Here is a 19,999-nt window from a genome sequence, read left to right on the forward strand (position 1 = left end):
ATAAGGCTGTAATGTAACAAAACGTGGAAAAAGTCAAGGGGTCTGAATACTTTCCGAATGCACTATATGACACTGTTTTTCATAATTTTTCACACAGGGAGCCACAGGTTCCTCGTTTTGTAGCCTAAGATTTTGCTCCAAATTTGCATCGTCAAATTCATGAAAACATGGTCATATAAGATATATACTGAACAAAAATATAAACGCATCTTGCAACAGTCTCAAAGATTTTACTGAGTTGTTGTTGATATATGGAAATCAGTCAAATTGCCATTGATAAAATGCAATTGTGTTCGTTGTCCGTAGTTTATACCTGCCCATACCATAACCCCACCATGGGGCACTCTGTTCACAAAGTTAACGTCAGCAAACCGCTCGCCCAGACGACGCCATACATGCCGTCTGCCAGGTACAGTTGAAACCGGGATTCATCCGTGAAGAGCACACTTTTCCAGCGTGCCAGTGGCCATCGAAGTTATGCATTTGCCCACTGAAGTCGGTTACAACGCCGAACTGCAGTCAGGCCAAGACCCTACTGATGATGATGACGAGCACACAGATGAGCTTCCCTGAGACCGTTTCTGACAGTTTGTACAGAAATTCTTTGGTTGTGCAAACCCACAGTTTCATCAGCTGTCCGGGTGATGATCCCGCAGGTGAAGAAGCCGGATGTGTAGGTCCTGGGCTGGTGTTGTGTGAGAGCAAAATTACAATATTATGTTATAATACTGTTACTGCATCAAATGGTTGTTTTATGGAATAGAATAGTGGGTTCTTAGAACACTCTCATCTGTGTGTGTTCTATAGAGTTGGGCCTTTGGCACTTAATGCTGACACTGGATTTACGATGCCTTTGGTGATAACCTAAAGACCCCATTCCATAGCATGAGTTGGTGTACTGGGAGGTACCAAGGTGGAGATGACGAGTATGGATAATGACTCTGGTTTCCACACAATGAGAACAATCTTTACAGCAGATACTGTCTGCTGTGAATTATTGATTTCCTTTGTATCAATCCTAACCTTGTGACCCATTCCACACTTCTGTTGTTTGTCATGTAGACTAAGAGGGTGTATCTTTGCTATAAAAGGTATTTGTATTCTTTGTGTCGGGGCTCTCAACACAACAGTCAAGAGTGTTGTGTCGACCAGCCATAGTTATTGCAGAGCACTGACATTAATTCACTTGTGTGTGGTGTGACATGCTTTCCTTATTAATATGTGCATAAAGATTTAGTTTAAGTATAACTTTGACTTGTGTGATAAGTTTGTCTCTCCTCATTTGATAATAAAGAAATAACCACCACAGTGGTTACACGTGGTCTGCAGTTGTGAGGCCGGTTTCAAATTCTCTAAAATGCTGTTGGAGGTGGTTTATGGTAGAGAAATTAACATTACATTCTCTGGCAACAGCTCTGGTGGACATTGCTGCAGTCAGCATGCCAATTGAACCCTTTCTCAACTTGAGATGTCTTTGGTATTGTGTTGTGTGACAAAACTGCACATTTTTAGAGCACTTTTTATTGCCTCCAGCACAAGATGCACCTGTATAATGATCATGCAGTTTAATCAGCTTCTTGATATGCCGCACCTGTCAGGTGGCTGGATTATCTTGGCAAAGGAGAAATGCTCACTGACAGGGATGTAAATAAAACATTTGAGAGAAATAAACTTTTTTGTGCATATGAAAGATTTCTGGGATCTTTTTTTAGCTCATGAAACATGGGACCAACACTTTACATGTTGTGTTTACATTTTTGTTCAGTATATATTAAAATGTTTTCAATGCATTTTCAGGTAGTGTATAGTGCAATGTCCCTCAAAATGGTTTTCTTAAATTAATAATGATCCAGGTTCTTCCACCATGTTTCTCACATGTTCAGACTACATTTTGAGAATATATGGCAATGTGTAGTTTTTTTAAATTACTATTATGGGCATTATTTTATAGGCGACCTTAAGTATGAATATTGATTAATTGACCCCATGGGTCATGAAATGTGGTTTAACCAATTCATGTTGCCTACTATAGTGTGTTGTCAACAATTCAATCATATTTTTCAGCAAAATAAGTATTTTTAATAAAAGATATGTATACCAATCTCAGTCCATCGTACTTTTTACTGACATGTTGATATGTCCATTTGTATTTTTTTTGCTTGTTAGCTTTTTTACATTTTAACTATTTATTTTCATATTCCTACTCTTCAAGGTCTATACTAACATGAATGGAACAATATTAATCCCTCACAAATGTAATTCCTGCCTTTATCCCATACCTTTGGTGACTCATTTTTTGTTTTCTTACAGCCTTCTGAGTGGACAAAGTTAATGCCACAACACTGAACTGTAGCAACCCAAAATTATACAAATTATGTAAATTGATGCAGGAGGGCTGGGGGAGTTGACCAATAAAGTTCTAGTGAAGATTTCTTTAAAATCCAGTTCTAAATCCATTGTCAAAACATGCTCTACCAGCCTGCTGAGAATAGGGTTAAGTGGTTAACCTCTTCTCTTCTTGTGTCAGTCTGCAGATGCAGAGGCTGCAGGTCCTGGGGTCAAGCAGGAGAGGTCTGAAGGAGAGGAGGACCCACGTCACAGCAGAAACATCCAGGTGGAAGCAGCGGCTGAAGTGGCGCCCCCTGTAGCCACGGAGGACCCCACCACCGCTCCAGCGCAGCCCAGGATCAGACGCAGCATCACGGAGGTCAGTGGAACGCAGAACGCCGCCCTCAAGTCAGAGACAGACACCGAGACTTTAACGGGGCTGGAATCACTGAGCTGTGCTCCTGCTCCCCGCTCAGAGTATAGACTTTACGGTAACCCAAGCCCGAGGACTGTTCTGTCCCATCAGGACTCGAGTGACGTGTCACAGACTGGCAATGATCCGTCCTGTTCATACGTTATAGAGATGATACCTTGTGACATGCCTTTGGGCTTAGATACACCGACTAATCCAATGAGAGGTGACTGGAACCGGTACAGTAGTAGTGTAAACTCTGAAGGGTTCCTAGATAAGAAAGGGGAGGGTCTGGTCGTAGATGAAGTGACTGTGAAAGTGGAGAGCGACGTTTCTCTGTCATGGAATGCAGACGAAACTCACTTAGGAGAAGGACACTCGCAGGGCAACACCAGTGACTTCTTTGACTACAGGGAAAGCTTAGAGACAAATCTAAATGTCGCAACCCACTCCCCTTTACACGCGTTCAGGGAACGCGACCCAGTGTCCACGTCGATAGAGCCTTCCGATTCACATGTCCGTGTCCTTTTTGATCAGGTATTGAACTCAAATGACAGGGCTAAAGCTCAGGCTCGGGGAGGGGCAACAACATCAGGCAATAGTAAAGAGAAACGGTTCCTCTGCATGTTCTGTCACAAAGGCTTCAGCTGCCTCCAGAATGTGGAGATCCACCAGAGGGTCCACACAGGGGAGAAACCCTTCAGCTGTACCCAGTGTGAGAAGAGGTTCTCCCACCAGCACCACCTGAAGAGGCACCAGAGAGTCCACACAGGGGAGAAACCCTACAGCTGCCCACAGTGTGAGAAGATGTTCTCTCGCCAGGACCAGCTGAAGATGCACCTGAAGGTCCACACTGGAGAGAAGCCATTCGCCTGTATGCACTGCGGGAAGAGTTTTTCAGAGAGGAGATGCCTCAGGATACACCAGCAGAAAAACCATCCCACTCTGTAATATAGAAAGTAACCATTCCACTCAATAGCTTCTGATGTTTAGATCAAACCCTGACCAAACCCAGTTTCGGTGTTGAAACAGACTTCAGCGTGGAAGATTCCTGGGTAGAACATTGCATCAACACATTGTGTGATATATAAGGCATATATACGCCTAATGAGTGTCTTACATATTGTGTTTGTACTGTGTAGGCTATATGATGTTCACAAATGCCTATTTCATTACTTCCATTGAACTACTTTATTTTTTAAATTAATGCAGTTTATCAAGTTCACAATGATTTTTTTGTTGTTGAGACGTGTATGTGAGGTTTTCGTATGGTGTAATTAACACTTATGTTTAATAAACACAACATGGGACTTTTCATTCTAAGACTTTTATTGAGACTCTCTTTAGTATACATCTGATCTCACCCTACTCTGCATACACACAACAGTGCTTTATAACCAATATACATTTAAATATAAATAAATACATTACCAACACACAAACACCCACTATACAGTCGTGGCCAAAAGTTTTGAGAATGACACAAATATTCATTTTCACAAAGTCTACTGCCTCAGTTTGTATGATGGCAATTTGCATATACTCCAGAATGTTATGAAGAGTGATCAGATGAATTGCAATTAATTGAAAGTCCCTCTTTGCCATGCAAATGAACTGAATCCCCAAAAAACATTTCCACTGCATTTCAGCCCTGCCACAAAAGGACCAGCTGACATCATGTCAGTGACTCTCTCGTTAACACAGGTGTGAGTGTTGACGAGGACAAGGCTGGAGATCACTCTGTCATGCTGATTGAGTTTGAATAACAGACTGGAAGCTTCAAAAGGAGGGTGGTGCTTGGAATCATTGTTCTTCCTCTGTCAGCCATGGTTACCTGCAAGGAAACACGTGCCGTCATCATTACTTTGCACAAAAAGGGCTTCACAGGCAAGGATATTGCTGCCAGTAAGATTGCACCTGAATCAACCATTTATCGGATCATCAAGAACTTCAAGGAGAGCGGTTCAATTGTTGTGAAGAAGGCTTCAGGGCGCCCAAGAAAGTCCAGCAAGCGCCAGGACCATCTCTTAAAGTTGATTCAGCTGCGGGATCGGGACACCACCAGTACAGAGCTTGCTCAGGAATGGCAGCAGGCAGGTGTGAGTGCATCTGCACGCACAGTGAGGTGAAGACTTTTGGAGGATGGCCTGGTGTCAAGTAGGGCAGCAAAGAAGTCACTTCTCTCCAGGAAAAACATCAGGGACAGACTGATATTTAGCCAAAGGTACAGGGATTGGACTGCTGAGGACTGGGGTAAAGTCATTTTCTCTGATGAATCCCCTTTCCGATTGTTTGGGGCATCCGGAAAATAGCCTGTCTGGAGAAGACAAGGTGAGCGCTACCATCAGTCCTGTGTCATGCCAACAGTAAAGCATCCTGAGACCATTCATGTGTGGTGTTGCTTCTCAGCCAAGGGAGCGGGCTCACTCACAATTTTGCCTAAGAACACAGCCATTAATAAAGAATGGTACCAACACATCCTCCGAGAGCAACTTCTCCCAACCATTCAGGAACAGTTTGGTGACGAACAATGCCTTTTCCAGCATGATGGAGCACCTTGCCATAAGGCAAAAGTGATAACTAAGTGGCTCGGGGAACAAAACATCGATATTTTGGGTCCATGACCAGGAAACTCCCCAGACCTTAATCCCATTGAGAATTTATGGTCAATCCTCAAGGGGCGGGTGGACAAACAAAAACCCACAAATTCTGACAAACTCCAAGCATTGATTATGCAAGAATGGGCTGCCATCAGTCAGGATGTGGCCCAGAAGTTAATTGACAGCATACCAGGGCGAATTGCAGAGGTCTTGAAAAAGAAGGGTCAACACTGCAAATATTGACTCTTTGCATCAACTTCATGTAATTGTCAATAAAAGCCTTTGACACTTATGAAATGCTTGTAATTATAGTTCAGTATTCCATAGTAACATCTGACAAAAATATCTAAAGACACTGAAGCAGCAAACTTTGTGGAAATCAATATTTGTGTCATTCTCAAAACGTTTGGCCACAACTGTACACATCAAAATAGTTTAGTCAGGTTTGTCTGATGACTTATCATAGCACACTCATATTTAACCACAATATATTTACAGTGCCCTTAGAAAGTATTCATACCCTGTGATCTATTCCACATTTTGGTTGTGTTACAGCCTGAATTCGAAACTGGTTTAAATTAATTTTTTCCTCACCCGTCTACACACAATACCCTATAATGACAAAGTGAAATGTTTTTATAAATGTTTGCTAATTTATTGAAAATTAAACACAGAAATATCTTATTTACATAAGTATTCACTCCCCTTATCAATACTTTGTAGAAGCGGTTACAGCTGTGAGTCTTTCTGGGTAAGTCTCTTAGAGCTTTCCACACTTGGATTTTGCAACATTTGCCAATTATTATTTTCAAAATTCTTCAAGCTGTGTCAAATTGTTTGTTGATCTATGCTATACAACCATTTTCAGGTCTTGCCATAGATGTTTAAGTAGATTTATGTCAAAGCTGTAACTCAGCCACTCAGGAACATTCACTGTCTTGGTGAGCAACTCCAGTGTAGATTTGGCCTTGTGTTTTAGGTTATTGTCCTGCTGAAAGGTCAATTCATCTCCAAGTGTCTGGTGGAAAGCAGACTGAACCAGGTTTTCCGCTAGGGTTGTGCTTGTGCTTAACTCCATTCAATACATTTTTTATCCTAAAAAACGACCCAGTCCTTAACGATTATAAGCATACCCATAGCACGATTCAGCCACCAACCACTATGCTTGAAAATATGGAGAGTGATACTCTAATGTGTTGTATTGGATTTGACCAAAACATAACACTTTGTACTCAGGACAAAAAGTGAATTGCTTTGCCATATTTTCTGCAGTATTACTTTAGTGCCTTGTAGCAAACAGGATGCATGTTTTGGAATATTTGTATTCTGTACAGTCTTCCTTCTTTTCACTCTGTCAATTAGCATAGTATTGTGGAGTATCTGCAATATTGTTGATCCATCCTCAGTTTGCTCCTATCACAGCCATTAAACTTTGTAACTCTTTTAAAGTCACTATGGTGAAATCCTGAGCTGTTTCCTTCCTCTCCGGCAACTGAGTTAGGAAGAACTCCTGTATCTTTGTAGTAACTGGGTGTATTGATACACCATCCAAAGTGTAATTAATAACTTCACCATGCTCAAAAGGATATTCAATCTCTACCAATAGGTGCTCTTCTTTGCGAGGCATTGGAAAACCTCCTTGGTCTTTGTGGTTGAATCTGTGTTTGAAATTCACTGCTCGACTGAGGGACCTTACAATTATCTGTATGTGTGGGGTACAGAGATGAGGTAGTAATTCAAATTTCATGTTAAACTCTATTATTGCAGACAGAGTAAGTCCATGCAACGTATTATGTGACTTGTTAAGCAAATTGTTACTCCTGAACTTATTTAGGCTTGCCATAACAAATAGATTGAATACTTATTGATTCAAGACATTTCAGCCTTTAATTTTTAATTAATTTGTAAACATTTCCAAAAACATGATTCCACTTTGACATTATGGGGTATTGTGTGTAGGCCAGTGACAACAAATCTAAATGTAATCCATTTCAAATTCAGGCTGTAAACAACATTTGAAAAAGTTATGGGGTGTGAATACTTTCTGAACAATAAAGTAATTCTGTAACTACAACATAGGACTCAAACGTAGAGACGTATGTACGTACCTGAGGGAGTGTATGTCTGTGTAATAATCTGTATCACCTGTCTCTTCCAGGAGAAGGAGGGTCCAGAGGTGCTCCTGGTGAAGGAGGAGGGGTGTGAGGAGGGTCTTGGAAACCCTGAGTGGACCATGGTCATGGAGGACAACCAGACTACACCTGAATCAACAGAGGAACCAGCTGAGCAGCACAGGACCACACACAGTCTCACTGAGGTGAGCCCACTGTGAACTGTCTTTATGGTATTAGGTCCATATCAGTGGTGGTCAGTGGTTTTGATGATGAGGGAGGACGATTTTTTTTCATGAGCACCCAGTTCAATGTAACATCAATAGGTTTAGGGTACTACGTGATGCAAAATTTTTCCCTATACCCATCATGAGGTTGTTACAACCTAGCCTATGAATTAAAGTTTACAATGTAGCCGCACACAGGTCGAGAGAAAATGTTGAGATGACAGACAGTGACACATCTAGCTGATCTTGGGTGTAATCATTAGTCCAACAATTGCAAATTAGAGTTTCTATTGGACAAATTCAGGTATGTTTATCCCTGTTTTGTTCACTTTCATAGCAGCCACGTTGTATTCCTTCTCGCATCTATGCGTTCTCCTCCTCTCACCCTTTCCCTTCGTTTGTGGACTTCAATGCAAAACACATCAGCTGTATGTGTCCAGGCGAAGAAACCTTTTCAAATCATATCCTAACCGCTACACACAGCCTACATTGTTGTCCCCATATTAGCTAAAGTAACGTCCCAGTCAACATAGCTAATAGAACTTATGCATTAGTAAACACGCTACAATCATGCAGTAACCTTAGTCACTCAGCAGTTTAGCGTTTATACCGGCGGGCCCCGGTGGAAATAAATTAATACAACGATAAAGACTTGCGTGCATACCTTGACTTGGAAGAGTTCCAGTGTTGTGTTGGATAGTCATAGCCAGCTAGCTAACATAGCATCCTTCTGTTTGAGCCAGGTGTTTTGAGTAAGCTAAACTAGCTAGCTAAGTAGGTGAAACTGAAAGTGAAAAAAATGACACTCTCTCTCTTGCTTCTCCTTCATTTTTGAAGAAATTAATTTGTTCAAAACTGTTCAACTATTGTCTTTCTCTCTCTTTGAGTAAACTACTCACCACATTGTATGCACTGCAGTGCTAGCTAGCTGTAGCTTATGCTTTCAGTACTAGATTCATTCTCTGATCCTTTGATTGGGTGGACAACATGTCAGTTCATGCTGCAAGAGCTCTGATAGGTTGGAGGATGTCCTCCGGAAGTTGTCATAATTACTGTGTAAGTCTATGGAAGGGTGTGAGAACCAAGAGCTTCCTAAGTTTTGTATTGAAGTCAATGTAACAAGAGGGAGGACGCTAGCTCTCCCCCGGCTACATTATGGTGCTACCCTACAGATTGCTGTTGAGGCTACTGTAGAACTTCATTGCAAAACAGTGTTTTAATCAATTATTTGGTAGTTTTATCTAAAAAGGAGAACTTCGTAAATGTTTAAAATGTATTTTTATGAAATTCATTTGGGAGGATGGTCCTCCTCTTCCTCCTCTGAGGAGCCTCCACTGGTCCATATCCACAAAGCCTCTCAGAGCAGGAGTAGTCTAGGATCAGTTTAGCCTTTTAGATCATAATGAATAAGATTATTTGGAAAGATTCTAGATCAGCAGACCTACTCTGAGACTCTTTGTGGATATGGGCCCAGGTCTTGATAAATGTTGTCTTAAGTGTGGGACTGTCACGATCGTCATTGTAATCATACTCATATCGGTTCGACATATTTATTTATTATGTAAGTGAACCGCACAACAAAATAATAAAGAATAAACAAAACATGACGTTCTGTAGTGCTCACAGGCATCAACACAAAAACAAGATCCCACAAAACACAGTGGGGAAATGGCTGCCTAAATATGATCCCCAATCAGAGACAACGATAAACAGCTGCCTCTGATTGGGAACCATACCAGGCCAACATAGAAAAAAAAAAACTAGATTACCCACCCTAGTCGCACCCCGACCTAACCAACATAGAGAATAAAAAGGCTCTCTATGGTCAGGGCGTGACAGGGACCATGGCTTTGAATGATCAAACCATTGAAGAGTGTCAAGTAATCAAATCAACTAGCACATTTGCATAGTATTATATCAACTATCATTTTTGCATAGTACTCATAGTAGCCTCGTCGCTATCCAGGTTTCCCTAAAACGGGAAGCCGGGCAAAGTTCCATGGCAGAAATTAGCTAAAGAGGGGTGAGAAACCCGGTGTAAACCAGTGACGCAACGCAACACGTCAAACCAGTCAAATGCCTTGCTTGGACGGAGCTCCAAAGATGCTCACCAGATTAATGCCGTAAGAGCAACAGTGCGTGAGGACTAAACATGTCAACAACACAAGCACTAGTGACAAAACATTTAAAAACTTTTTTTCATTCTTCCCCTCTAATCGGGGACTGATTAAGACCTGGGACACCAGGTGAATGCAATTAATTATCAGGTAGAACAGAAAACCAGCAGGCTCCGGACGATGTACAGTAACTGTTGAATACCCTACGGAAAGAGTTGAATACTATGGGAACAACTGCAACCTTTTTGCAAGCAACATTGCTAAAATCAATAAAATAAAATGAACGTCATAATATGTTACCTGTAATACTCATCTCCTGTAGCCTAATTGTCAACTCCCTATTGTCATACTGTACCTAAATTACAAGAGTTGGATTTGCACTAAACCATTTTACATGTCAGCACTTAAATGGCATGTACAAAATCTGGTATATGGTTTGCCTCATAAACATTGTCTACTGGTATCATTTTCAACTGAGAGCGTATAGCTCAACATGTAAACAATGTGTGAGTTTAGATATTCTCTGCTTCAGATGCCCATAAGGCCAGTCATGCCATCATACTATAAGCCTGTGGCTGCATTGGTGATGCATGCCGTATGATAAGCTGCAAATGGATTCAGATAGCTGAGATACTGAGACAGTGACAACCAAATAAAACAGACTGGAGATCTTACAGCTAGACACAAAGGACATGTTCATTTGAGAACAGACACACAGACACATTACAGACAGAACCCCTTCCCCTCTTTATTGCAGGATTGTGATGTGATTAATCAATTTTGAATAATAGTTTAACAATTAAATCAAGTTTAAACACTTCACTACATAATGTACAAATACGCTAACTCATATGTAAAGATTAGATATCTTAGTCTAAACAACAATAGATGATTGAGTAGTAACAAGTAGGCTACTATTACTAAAGCATCATTTTAGGTGAACAAAACAAACTCCATACCAGCGGTGGCCAACCTTCCTCCACTGAACCCTGATCTACTGGGTGAACAGACTTCTGTTCCAGCTGAGTAATAGCACACTACTAGATTACCAACTCATTAGAAGTTGATTCAGGTGTGTTATTGCTGGGCTGAAACAGAACCCTGCACACCGAGCAGGGTTGGCCTGCTCCAATTGTAATAGGTTTATACATTGTGTGTGATGTTTAACAGTATTTTTTTTATACAACATGTGCTAACATGTTGACTTTTTCCACATTTTGTTACGTTACACCCTTATTCTAAAATGTATTTTAAAAAGTCTCAATCGACACAAAATACCCCATAATGACAATGCAAAAACTTTTATTTATTTTTTGGCAAAAAATGTATAAATGAAATATCACATTTACATAAGTATTCAGACCCTTTACACAGTACTTTGTTGAAGCACCTTTGGCAGCGATTACAGCCTCAAGTCTTCTTGGGAATGACGCTACAAGCTTGGCACACCTGGATTTGGGGAGTTTCTCCCATTCTTCTATGCAGATCCTTTCAAGCTCTGTCAGGTTGGATGGGGAGCGTCGCTGCACAGCTATTTTCAGGTCTCTCCAGAGATGTTCGATCGGGTTCAAGTCCGGGCTCTGGCTGGGCCACTTAAGGACATTCAGAGACTTGTCCCAAATCGACTCACTCCTGCGATGTCTTGGCTGTGGTTTAGGGTCATTGTCCTGTTGGAAGGTGAACTTTCACCCCAGTCTGGGGTCCTGAGCGCTCTGGAGCAGGTTTTCCTCAAGGATCTTTCTGTACTTTGCTTCGTCCATCTTTCTCTCGATCCTGACTAGTCTCCCAGTCCTTGCCACTAAAAAACATCCCCACAGCAGGATGCTGCCACCGTTGGGATGGTGCCAGGTTTCCTCCAGATGTGACGCTTGGCATTCAGGCCATAGTTCAATCTTGGTTTCATCCGACCAGAGAATCTTGTTCCTCATGGTCTGAGAGTCCTTTAGGTGCCTTTTGGCAAACTCAGAGCTTGCTGTCATGTGCCTTTTAGTGAGGAGTGGCTTCCGTCTGGCCACTCTACCATAAAGGCCTACAGACATTTCCTTCGACCTCATGGTTTGGTTTTTATTCTGACATGTACTGTCAACTGTGGGACCTTATATATAGACAAGTGTGTGCCTTTCCAAATCATGTCCAATCAATTAAATTTACCACAGGTGGACTCCAATCATGTTGTAGAAACATCTCAATGATGATCAATGGAAAAAGGATGCACCTGAGCTCAATTTCGAGTCTGATAGCAAAGTTTCTGAATAGTTATGTAAATAATGTATTTCTGTTTTTTATGTTTAATAAATTTGCCAAAAATGTCCCAAAAACATTTTTTTCACATTGTCATTATTAGGTATTGTGTGTAGATTGATGAGGAAAAATGTAATTCAATCAATTCAAGGCTGTAACGTAGCAAAATGTGGAAAAAGTCAAGGGGTCTGAATACTTTCCGAATGCACTCTAGATAGGCCTACCTATGTTAGCACATGTTGTATGGAAAAAATCCTGATGGTATACACAGTTGTTTTGTGAGAAGGTGTTAAAGTTCACAGTTAGCTGAAAAGTACCAGTGGCTTGCCTTGGGCCCAAAGTGAGAGCAGGTCCGCTGGAACCATGGCCCAGTGAGACACAGGTGCCGGCCCTTGTAGATGGAAACAGAAAACTCTGATATGGAAATGCGCCATTAGTCTCTTGGGACCTCTCTGCAAACAGAGGCTTTCACAGCTTTCCATATCTGAGGACAGAAAACATCACAAAGACACAGGCTTCATTATTCTCAAATTAGACATTACTGAATATTATGTTGCTATTATCTCTCTGTCCTCATAGTTTTCCTCTAGGGACTGGAACGGGAGAATCTACACTCTCCCTTTACTGACAGCTGGGGCTGCAATTTCACCCTCTTCCATGGCTGTTATCTACAAATGCATTTGGAGACTGTGTTTTTAATTTACAATGATTACATCCATATTTCCAGCTAATAGAAAGCTAGCTTCCTGATTACATTTAATTCCCTTAGCTAAACAGTGTGTAAAGCAGAGTGGTCACCAAGGCATTCTCCAAGGCATTCCATGTGGATCACCAAACATTTCTGTAAAAAATACAAAGATAAAGCCTTGCGTGCATATTTTTATTTATTTGTTTCGCGCTGTTGGTGGTAGGTGCACTTTATTCAGCAGCCCTTGTGCCAGAAAGGCAAAGTGTTCCCATTTTGAACCATTTCATTTGTCTGAAGGTAGATTAAAACAAGTGCACCTATAGGCCTACCGCAGGCCAATCAGATAGCTCTTGACTCAGAAAGGTTGGTGACCACTTATGTAAAGTGGTGTAAAGTTAGCTAACTAGATAGCACCTCAGTTGAGTTAGCCTACAAAGTGGCCTACTACTAGTACTGAAATAAATAAATACATTTTCATAACGTATTTACTTACTTGAGTAGGTTCTCCCACTGCCTCTGTTTTTTGGGTCCTTGCCAAAACGAAATAATGGGCAATCTTCAAGATATTTCCAGTGGTAGCAAGGCGTAGCCATGTGGACGACTGGGCAAAACGTGTGTATGTCACCAGAGCGGTTTAGAATGTGTTGTGACGTTTGACTTTACTAGCGTAATCCACTTACAGTTTCAATAAATATAAGTCTGTCGGCCACACTTGATAACTTGAAAACTAGCACTTGAAATCAGCATACGCAACAACTCTCTACAAAATGTGGCCTACCCCAACACACAGCACCCATTCAACAGGGCTATGGGGGAGGGATCTTGAACTGTAACATCCAATCAGAATCTTGCCCCTGGGAGCCATGGCCCATTCAAATCATTTTTGCAATACAAAAATTATCCAGACCTTCAAGGGAGGCGTGACAACGATGTGATTTCGAAGGTATGGCAATGCGAGACTATACTCATAGCAATCCCTCATTGCCCAATCAGAAGATGCTTCATAGCAGGGTGCTCATATCAGATTTCTTGATCCAACATCCTCTCTCTCTGTATCTCTTACAGTCAGTAGACATGGAGGATGGGAAGCCTGATCTGCTGATAGTCAAAGAGGAGACAATAGAAGACGGACCAGAGAGCATTGACCTGCTGAGTGGACTAACAATGGGAGAGCAAGGTAAGGAATAAATACATATAGCCTACATACAGTAATAGATCTTCATTGGGAATAGTAATGCACCTTCATAAAATGAAATCAATACAACCTATGTTTACATCCAAAAACACACATTATAATGTATAAACTTGACCTGGTAATTAACAAAAAAAACTTCACATGTAGAGTTTTCTCTGCCATATTTGTAAAGTCTATTTTGTAACCTCTTTCTTTAGGTGAGTGGCTGGAGGCTAACAGAGGAGACTGGACGGCCATCTTGGATTCCCAGACCCAGACAGGTGCAGCCAAGGGCCCGGGGGATGACATCACTGAGCAGGCCAGGACCAGAGGCCACATAGTGGAGGTCAGTGGATGGGTCAGCGTCCTCAACTCTGGGCTGGGGAACAACACTGTTAACCACAACCAGAAACAGACTGATGAACATAAAACAACAACCGAACTTAGTCTCCATGACGACAGACTAGCTGAGACCAGGGCGAGGTGTAGATTTAGTCTGGGGGGACAGGGAGGTGTCCGTATGCAGCGAAAGAGAACAGACACAGACTGGGCTAGCCGTCCTGATTCTATAGTTGTGATTCAGAGAGACTGATGGTGCCTCAGGTTAACCCCCTAACAGGTGCTGCCTTCAGCCTGCCTTCTATAGGATCTATCAACTGGAACATGGACCCTGTGACAACACAGACACTCCCTGGCCTTCGTCCTCCTCACACTCTCCTAATGTTAAACCAGACCTCAGACCATGCCAGTGCCTCAACAGTAAATGGCTACACAAGCCCACTGACAAATTACAGTAGTAGTAACGCTATCAGTAGATCTGGTGGCAAAGAGAAGCTCTTCCTGTGTTCATTCTGTCGGAAAGTCTTCCGTTTGCCCAAACAGGTGGAGATCCACCAGAGGATGCACATGGGACAAATAGTTTGACTGCCATCTTTACCGTGCCAGTTTCTCCCATTTGTCCAGCCTGAACAGGCACCAGAGAGTCCACACAGGGGAGAAATCCTACAGCTGCCCCCAGTCTGAGAAGAGGTTCTCCCACCAGCCCCATCTGAAGATACACCTGAAAGTCCACACGGGAGAAAGACCATTCGCCTGTACACACTACTGGGAAGAGTTTCTCAGAGAGGAGCTACCTCAGAATAGACCAGCAAAAAATGCACACGGCCCATGAATAGTAATAATAATAATATATTTATTTACAGTTGAAGTTGGAAGTTTAACTACACCTTAGCAAAATACATTTAAACTCCATTTTTCACAATTCCTGACATTTAATCCTTGTAAAAATTCCCTGTCTTAGTCAGTTAGGATCACCACTTTATTTTAAGAATGTGAAATGTCAGAATAACAGTAGAGAATGATTTATTTCAGCTTTTATTTCTTTCGTCACATTCCCAGTGGGTCAGAAGTTTACATACACTCAATTTGTATTTGGCAGCATTGCCTTTAAATTGTTTAACATGGGTCAAACGTTTCGGGTAGCCTTCCACAAGCTTCCCACAATAAGTTGGGTGAATTTTGGCCCATTCCTCCTGACAGTGCTGGTGTAACTGAGTCAGGTTTGTAGGCCTCCTTGCTCGTGCATGCTTTTTCAGTTCTGCCCACAAATGTTCTATGGGATTGAGGTCAGGGCTTTGTGATGGCCACTCCAATACCTTGACTTTGTTGTCCTTAAGCCATTTTACCACTATGCTTGGGGTCATTGTCCATTTGGAAGACCCATTTGCGACCAAGCTTTAACTTCCTGACTGATGTCTTGAGATGTTGCTTCAATATATCCACATAATTTTCCTCTTCATGATGCCATCTATTTTGTGAATTGCACCAGTCCCTCCTGCAGTAAAGCACCCCCACAACATGATGCTGCCACACCCGTGCTTCACGGTTGGGATGGTGTTCTTCGGCTTGCAAGCTTCCCCCTTTTTTCCTCCAAACATAACGATGGTCATTATGACCAAACAGTTCTATTTTTGTTTCATCAGACCAGAGGACATTTCTCCAAAAAGTACGATCTTTGTCCCCATGTGCAGTTGCAAACCTTAGTCTGGCTTTTTTATGCCGGTTTTGGAGCAGTGGCTTCGTCCTTGCTGAGCGGCCTTTCAGGTTATGTCGATATAGGACTCGTTTTACTGTGGATATAGATACTTTTGTACCTGTTTCCTCCAGCATCTTCACAAGGTCCTTTGCTGTAGTTCTGGGATTGATTTGCACTTTTCGCACCAAAGTACGTTCATCTCTAGCTCCTTCCTGAGCGGTATGACAGCTGAGTGGTCCCATGGTGTTTATACTTGCGTACTATTGTTTGTACAGATGACCGTGGCACCTTCAGGCATTTGGAAATTGCTCCCAAGGATGAACCAGACTTGTGGAGGTCTACAATTTTTTTTCTGAGGTCTTGGCTGATTTCTTTTGATTTTCCTATGATGTCAAGCAAAGAGGCATTGAGTTTGAAGGTAGGCCTTGAAATACATCCACAGATACACCTCCAATTGACTCAAATGATGTCAATTAGCCTATCAGAAGCTTCTAAAGCCATGACATCATTTTCTAGAATTTTCCAAGCTGTTTAAAGGCACAGTCAACTTACTGTATGTAAACTTCTGACCCACTGGAATTGTGATACAGTGAAATATAAGTGAAATAATCTGTCTGTAAACAATTGTTTTGAAAAATGACTTGTCATGCACAAAGTAGATGTCCTAACCGACTTGCCAAAACTATAGTTTGTTAACAAGAAATGTGTGGAGTGGTTGAAAAACAAGTTTTAATGACTCCAACCTAAGTGTATGTAAACTTCCGACTTCAACTGTATATAGTGCTTTTCATACAGAATCTCTCACCTAAAAAAAACAAGGGAGCTGGCAGTTCATGGGAGAGGGTCTTCCACAGCTAGATGATGATGCAGTTCAGTAAAGGTGTAGCTTGATTGGAGGCAGCGTCGATGGTACAGCCAGGGAGGGATCCACCACCGAATGTGTAGACCCCACCTGGGTGATGCTTCGGCAGCAGTAAGTGCCTGGAGGCCACCACACCTGGTGGGGGCTACACATTCGGTGGTGGATGTTCCAGCCTACCTACAGAGGAGGAGGAGGAGCTGTGAACTGCAGAGACAGATGTGCCTGATAAAGCTCCGGGCCTGTCTGATTGATGTGTCTCTCCTACTAGACGAGCCTCTGTCATCCCCTCACACCACAGTCCACATCTTTCTATTTTTCTAAACTGACGAAATGTAATCATCATTTGTATGGGGTATGGTGGCCATTGGCTCAACTTACCCCATGGCCATTGGCTCAACTTACCCCAAGGCCATTGGCTCAACTTACCCCAAGGCATACATTTTGACTATTATTAGCCCAAATGGCTCCAAGGATGCACTTTCATGCCATGTTTAGGACCTCATATTGAAGCTTATAGAGACCCCAACTGATGTATAAAACAATCTTAAAACGATCGACTTTGGTTTACATACAAGCGTCATGAAACTTACAACAATAAATGAATTTGACTGTGAAAATCTTTGTTTTTTTATTTTTTTTTAGCTAACTTGCTTACCACTTTTTCCATGTGGTTTCTTCCTTCACAGACTCCATGAAATAATGGTTAGTGCTATCCGGAATCCTTTGGACTTCCCTACCCTAAACCCTAACCATACACATTTTAAATTTCAACTTTAATGGGGTAACAGCAGATTTGGGACTTCCAAAGGATTTAAGATAGCATGGACCATGAAATGATGACCTCTTCCTAAATATTTGGTCACATGATTCATTTTGTGTTTGGTTTCTTAGAAACAAGGTGTGGGTCAACTAACCCTTTGTCTCAACTTACCCCACTCTCCCCTACTTCAGTTCTTTATGTAAGTGTATGACCATTTGAAACTATGTTTAAATTAAATACAAAATTGACTCTGTGCTGACTGACAAAATAAAAATTCTGGGACTGAGTTTCCCTTATCTCAGTCAAACCAAAACATTATACTTCATTCTTGAATCAACACACATGGCCATTTTTTATAATAAACTCCAATGGCTCCATATTGTTACGTACTTGAATCACAGTGTTAGAGATGGGCTTAACTGTGGTAAACATTTTATAATGTCATGTTTCTGTGTGTACAGGAAATAATTTCTTATTTAAACCTTTAAGCTTTTCTGTTGTATTTGTGTTTGCAGTCTGCAGTCCATGAAGACCTGCTGATATCCGGTATTGCTTGCGGGAGAGACTGGACCTCTGAAGTGACTGATCACAAACCCTGGCCCCGGATCAGAACTCTGGATCAGGAGCCGTCGCTCTTCCTTCCTGAATCGGAACCGGGACCGAACCACGAGGGACGGAGACTCCACCACACAGAACACAACCAGTGGACAGGTGGACTGAACAACCTCAGTCCTGGTGGTCATCAGAGAGACAGAGGCTCCAGTCAGGGATCCAGTCTGCAGCCCAGACCCTTCTCTTCACAGTCTCAGTGCAGGAATGAAGCAGGGCCTGGGGCTGATAGAGATAGACCCTCCTGTTCCTATGATACAAACACCACAGTATCCATGATGAACAGAGCAGGTCACCCTGGGCTTCAGCCTTCACAGAGAGTGGTGAGCGACCCCCCTGGTGGTAGTCTATCAGCAAGTCTGTCTTCTCCTTCAGGGTCTTGTCTAATGCCTGGTGACTGGGTTCATAGAAAGCCTGGACCTGGGTCTAGCTTTCCTCAGTTACCTCATGGTTACCCCACCAATACAGACAGGTTCAGGATGGGCGTTCACCACAAGAAGCACCTAGCCTATAGCACAGCACACAATCCCAACAACACCCAAACAATGGCTCAAGGAGGGAGCTCAAAGACTAACCACCTGAGGGTGGTGGCTCCTGCTTCTACCTCCTCTGGAGTCATTGGGTCACAACGTGGGAGGCCGAGCATTAGGACGGACGATGACAAGCCGTACGTCTGCCCCACGTGTGGGAAGCGTTTTGCTAAAGCAAACTATGTGAAGGAGCACCAGACCGTTCACACCAAGGAGAGGCCCTTCAAGTGCAAACTATGTTACAAGAGCTTCTCCTTCCTGAGTAACCTCATCAGACATAGGAGTGTCCACAACGGGGAGAAATCGTAGCAGTGTGGCTTGAGATGTACACAGGGGATATCTGGGAACCATTCTTTAGCTGACATTTTTGAAAACACAGTATAAGTGGAAGGCCCCTCCAAACCCCCAGAATAAAAAAGAATATATGAATATTAATATTTTTTATGATTGGTATACACCCACACCATTTTTTAATGTTTTTATTTAAATTAACATTTATTTAACTAGGCAAGTCAGTTAAGAACAAATTCTTATTTACAATGAAGGCCTACACCGGCCAAACCCGGATGACGCTGGACCAATTGTGCACCCCCCTTATGGGACTCCCAATCACGGCCGTTTGTGATACAGCCTGGATTCGAACTGTACTGTGTCTGTAGTGACACCATTCTGTTGTTAGGGTATGCCCAACCATTCCAACACAGAAAAGCTACTTTTTAATTAATCACTCATATTGTAATTATATGTCAATGATCAGCTAGGGGAAAATCTGATTTTCAACATTTTGATGCCATATTTATAATTATATAAAATATATGCAACAAATTTTCCATGAACATGTTTCTGTGCCAATGCACCACACAACCAATAAACAAAGCATACCGATTTCAGGCACTAAAATATCATGGTTTGCGTTTTCAACACCACAATAAATAGACTATGTCAATCTCGACAAACAGAAAATACATCCCTCCCTACCTTGTAGGCTTACCCAGTATCGAAGGCTTGACAATCTCTGAATGTCATTAAACTTTTTGGTGTTTTGTAACCGATGTCTCTTTCCATTGATCAATTGGCCACTGTACAGTTTGGATTGATCGATTTTATTTGTCAGTTTAAAAAAATACAAATATTTTTTAAAGTGACCAGGATTGCACAATAAAGTCTGGACTTCTTTCCATTGTGGTCGCTATTTTCTACATAAATACTTCCACTACATGACCAAAAGTATGTGGACACCTGCTCATCGAACATCTCATTCCAAAATCATGGGCATTAATATGCAGTTGGTCTTTGCTACTTTGC

The 19,999-nt window shown here is 42.0% G+C and overlaps 3 protein-coding genes across 4 annotated transcripts in view; all 3 read left to right on the forward strand.

Moving 5' to 3' along the window:
* Positions 1–19,999, forward strand: part of LOC120052962 (transcription factor Ken-like) — a 181,375-nt gene that overhangs the window by 134,839 nt on the left and 26,537 nt on the right. The window lies entirely within an intron of this gene.
* The window catches only part of LOC120053017 (gastrula zinc finger protein XlCGF49.1-like), an 81,839-nt gene that overhangs the window by 32,973 nt on the left and 28,867 nt on the right, over positions 1–19,999 (forward strand). The window lies entirely within an intron of this gene.
* LOC120052915 (zinc finger and BTB domain-containing protein 18-like) overlaps positions 1–19,999 on the forward strand; it is a 36,220-nt gene that overhangs the window by 8,114 nt on the left and 8,107 nt on the right. The window contains exons 3-7 of one of the 2 annotated variants that reach the window (XM_039000145.1): positions 2,528–2,707; positions 7,499–7,657; positions 13,790–13,901; positions 14,117–14,244; positions 18,071–19,262. In XM_039000145.1, coding sequence (XP_038856073.1) covers positions 2,528–2,707; positions 7,499–7,657; positions 13,790–13,901; positions 14,117–14,244; positions 18,071–19,003 — 1,512 coding nt within the window. In that variant the 3' untranslated portion in view covers positions 19,004–19,262. Of the gene's footprint in view, positions 1–2,527; positions 2,708–7,498; positions 7,658–13,789; positions 13,902–14,116; positions 14,245–18,070; positions 19,263–19,999 lie in introns of those variants that run through there. The other variant, XM_039000146.1, reaches the window with a different exon arrangement.

This window comes from Salvelinus namaycush, chromosome 8 (assembly GCF_016432855.1).
Source record: "Salvelinus namaycush isolate Seneca chromosome 8, SaNama_1.0, whole genome shotgun sequence".
In the NCBI taxonomy this organism is placed as follows: Eukaryota; Metazoa; Chordata; class Actinopteri; order Salmoniformes; family Salmonidae; genus Salvelinus; species Salvelinus namaycush.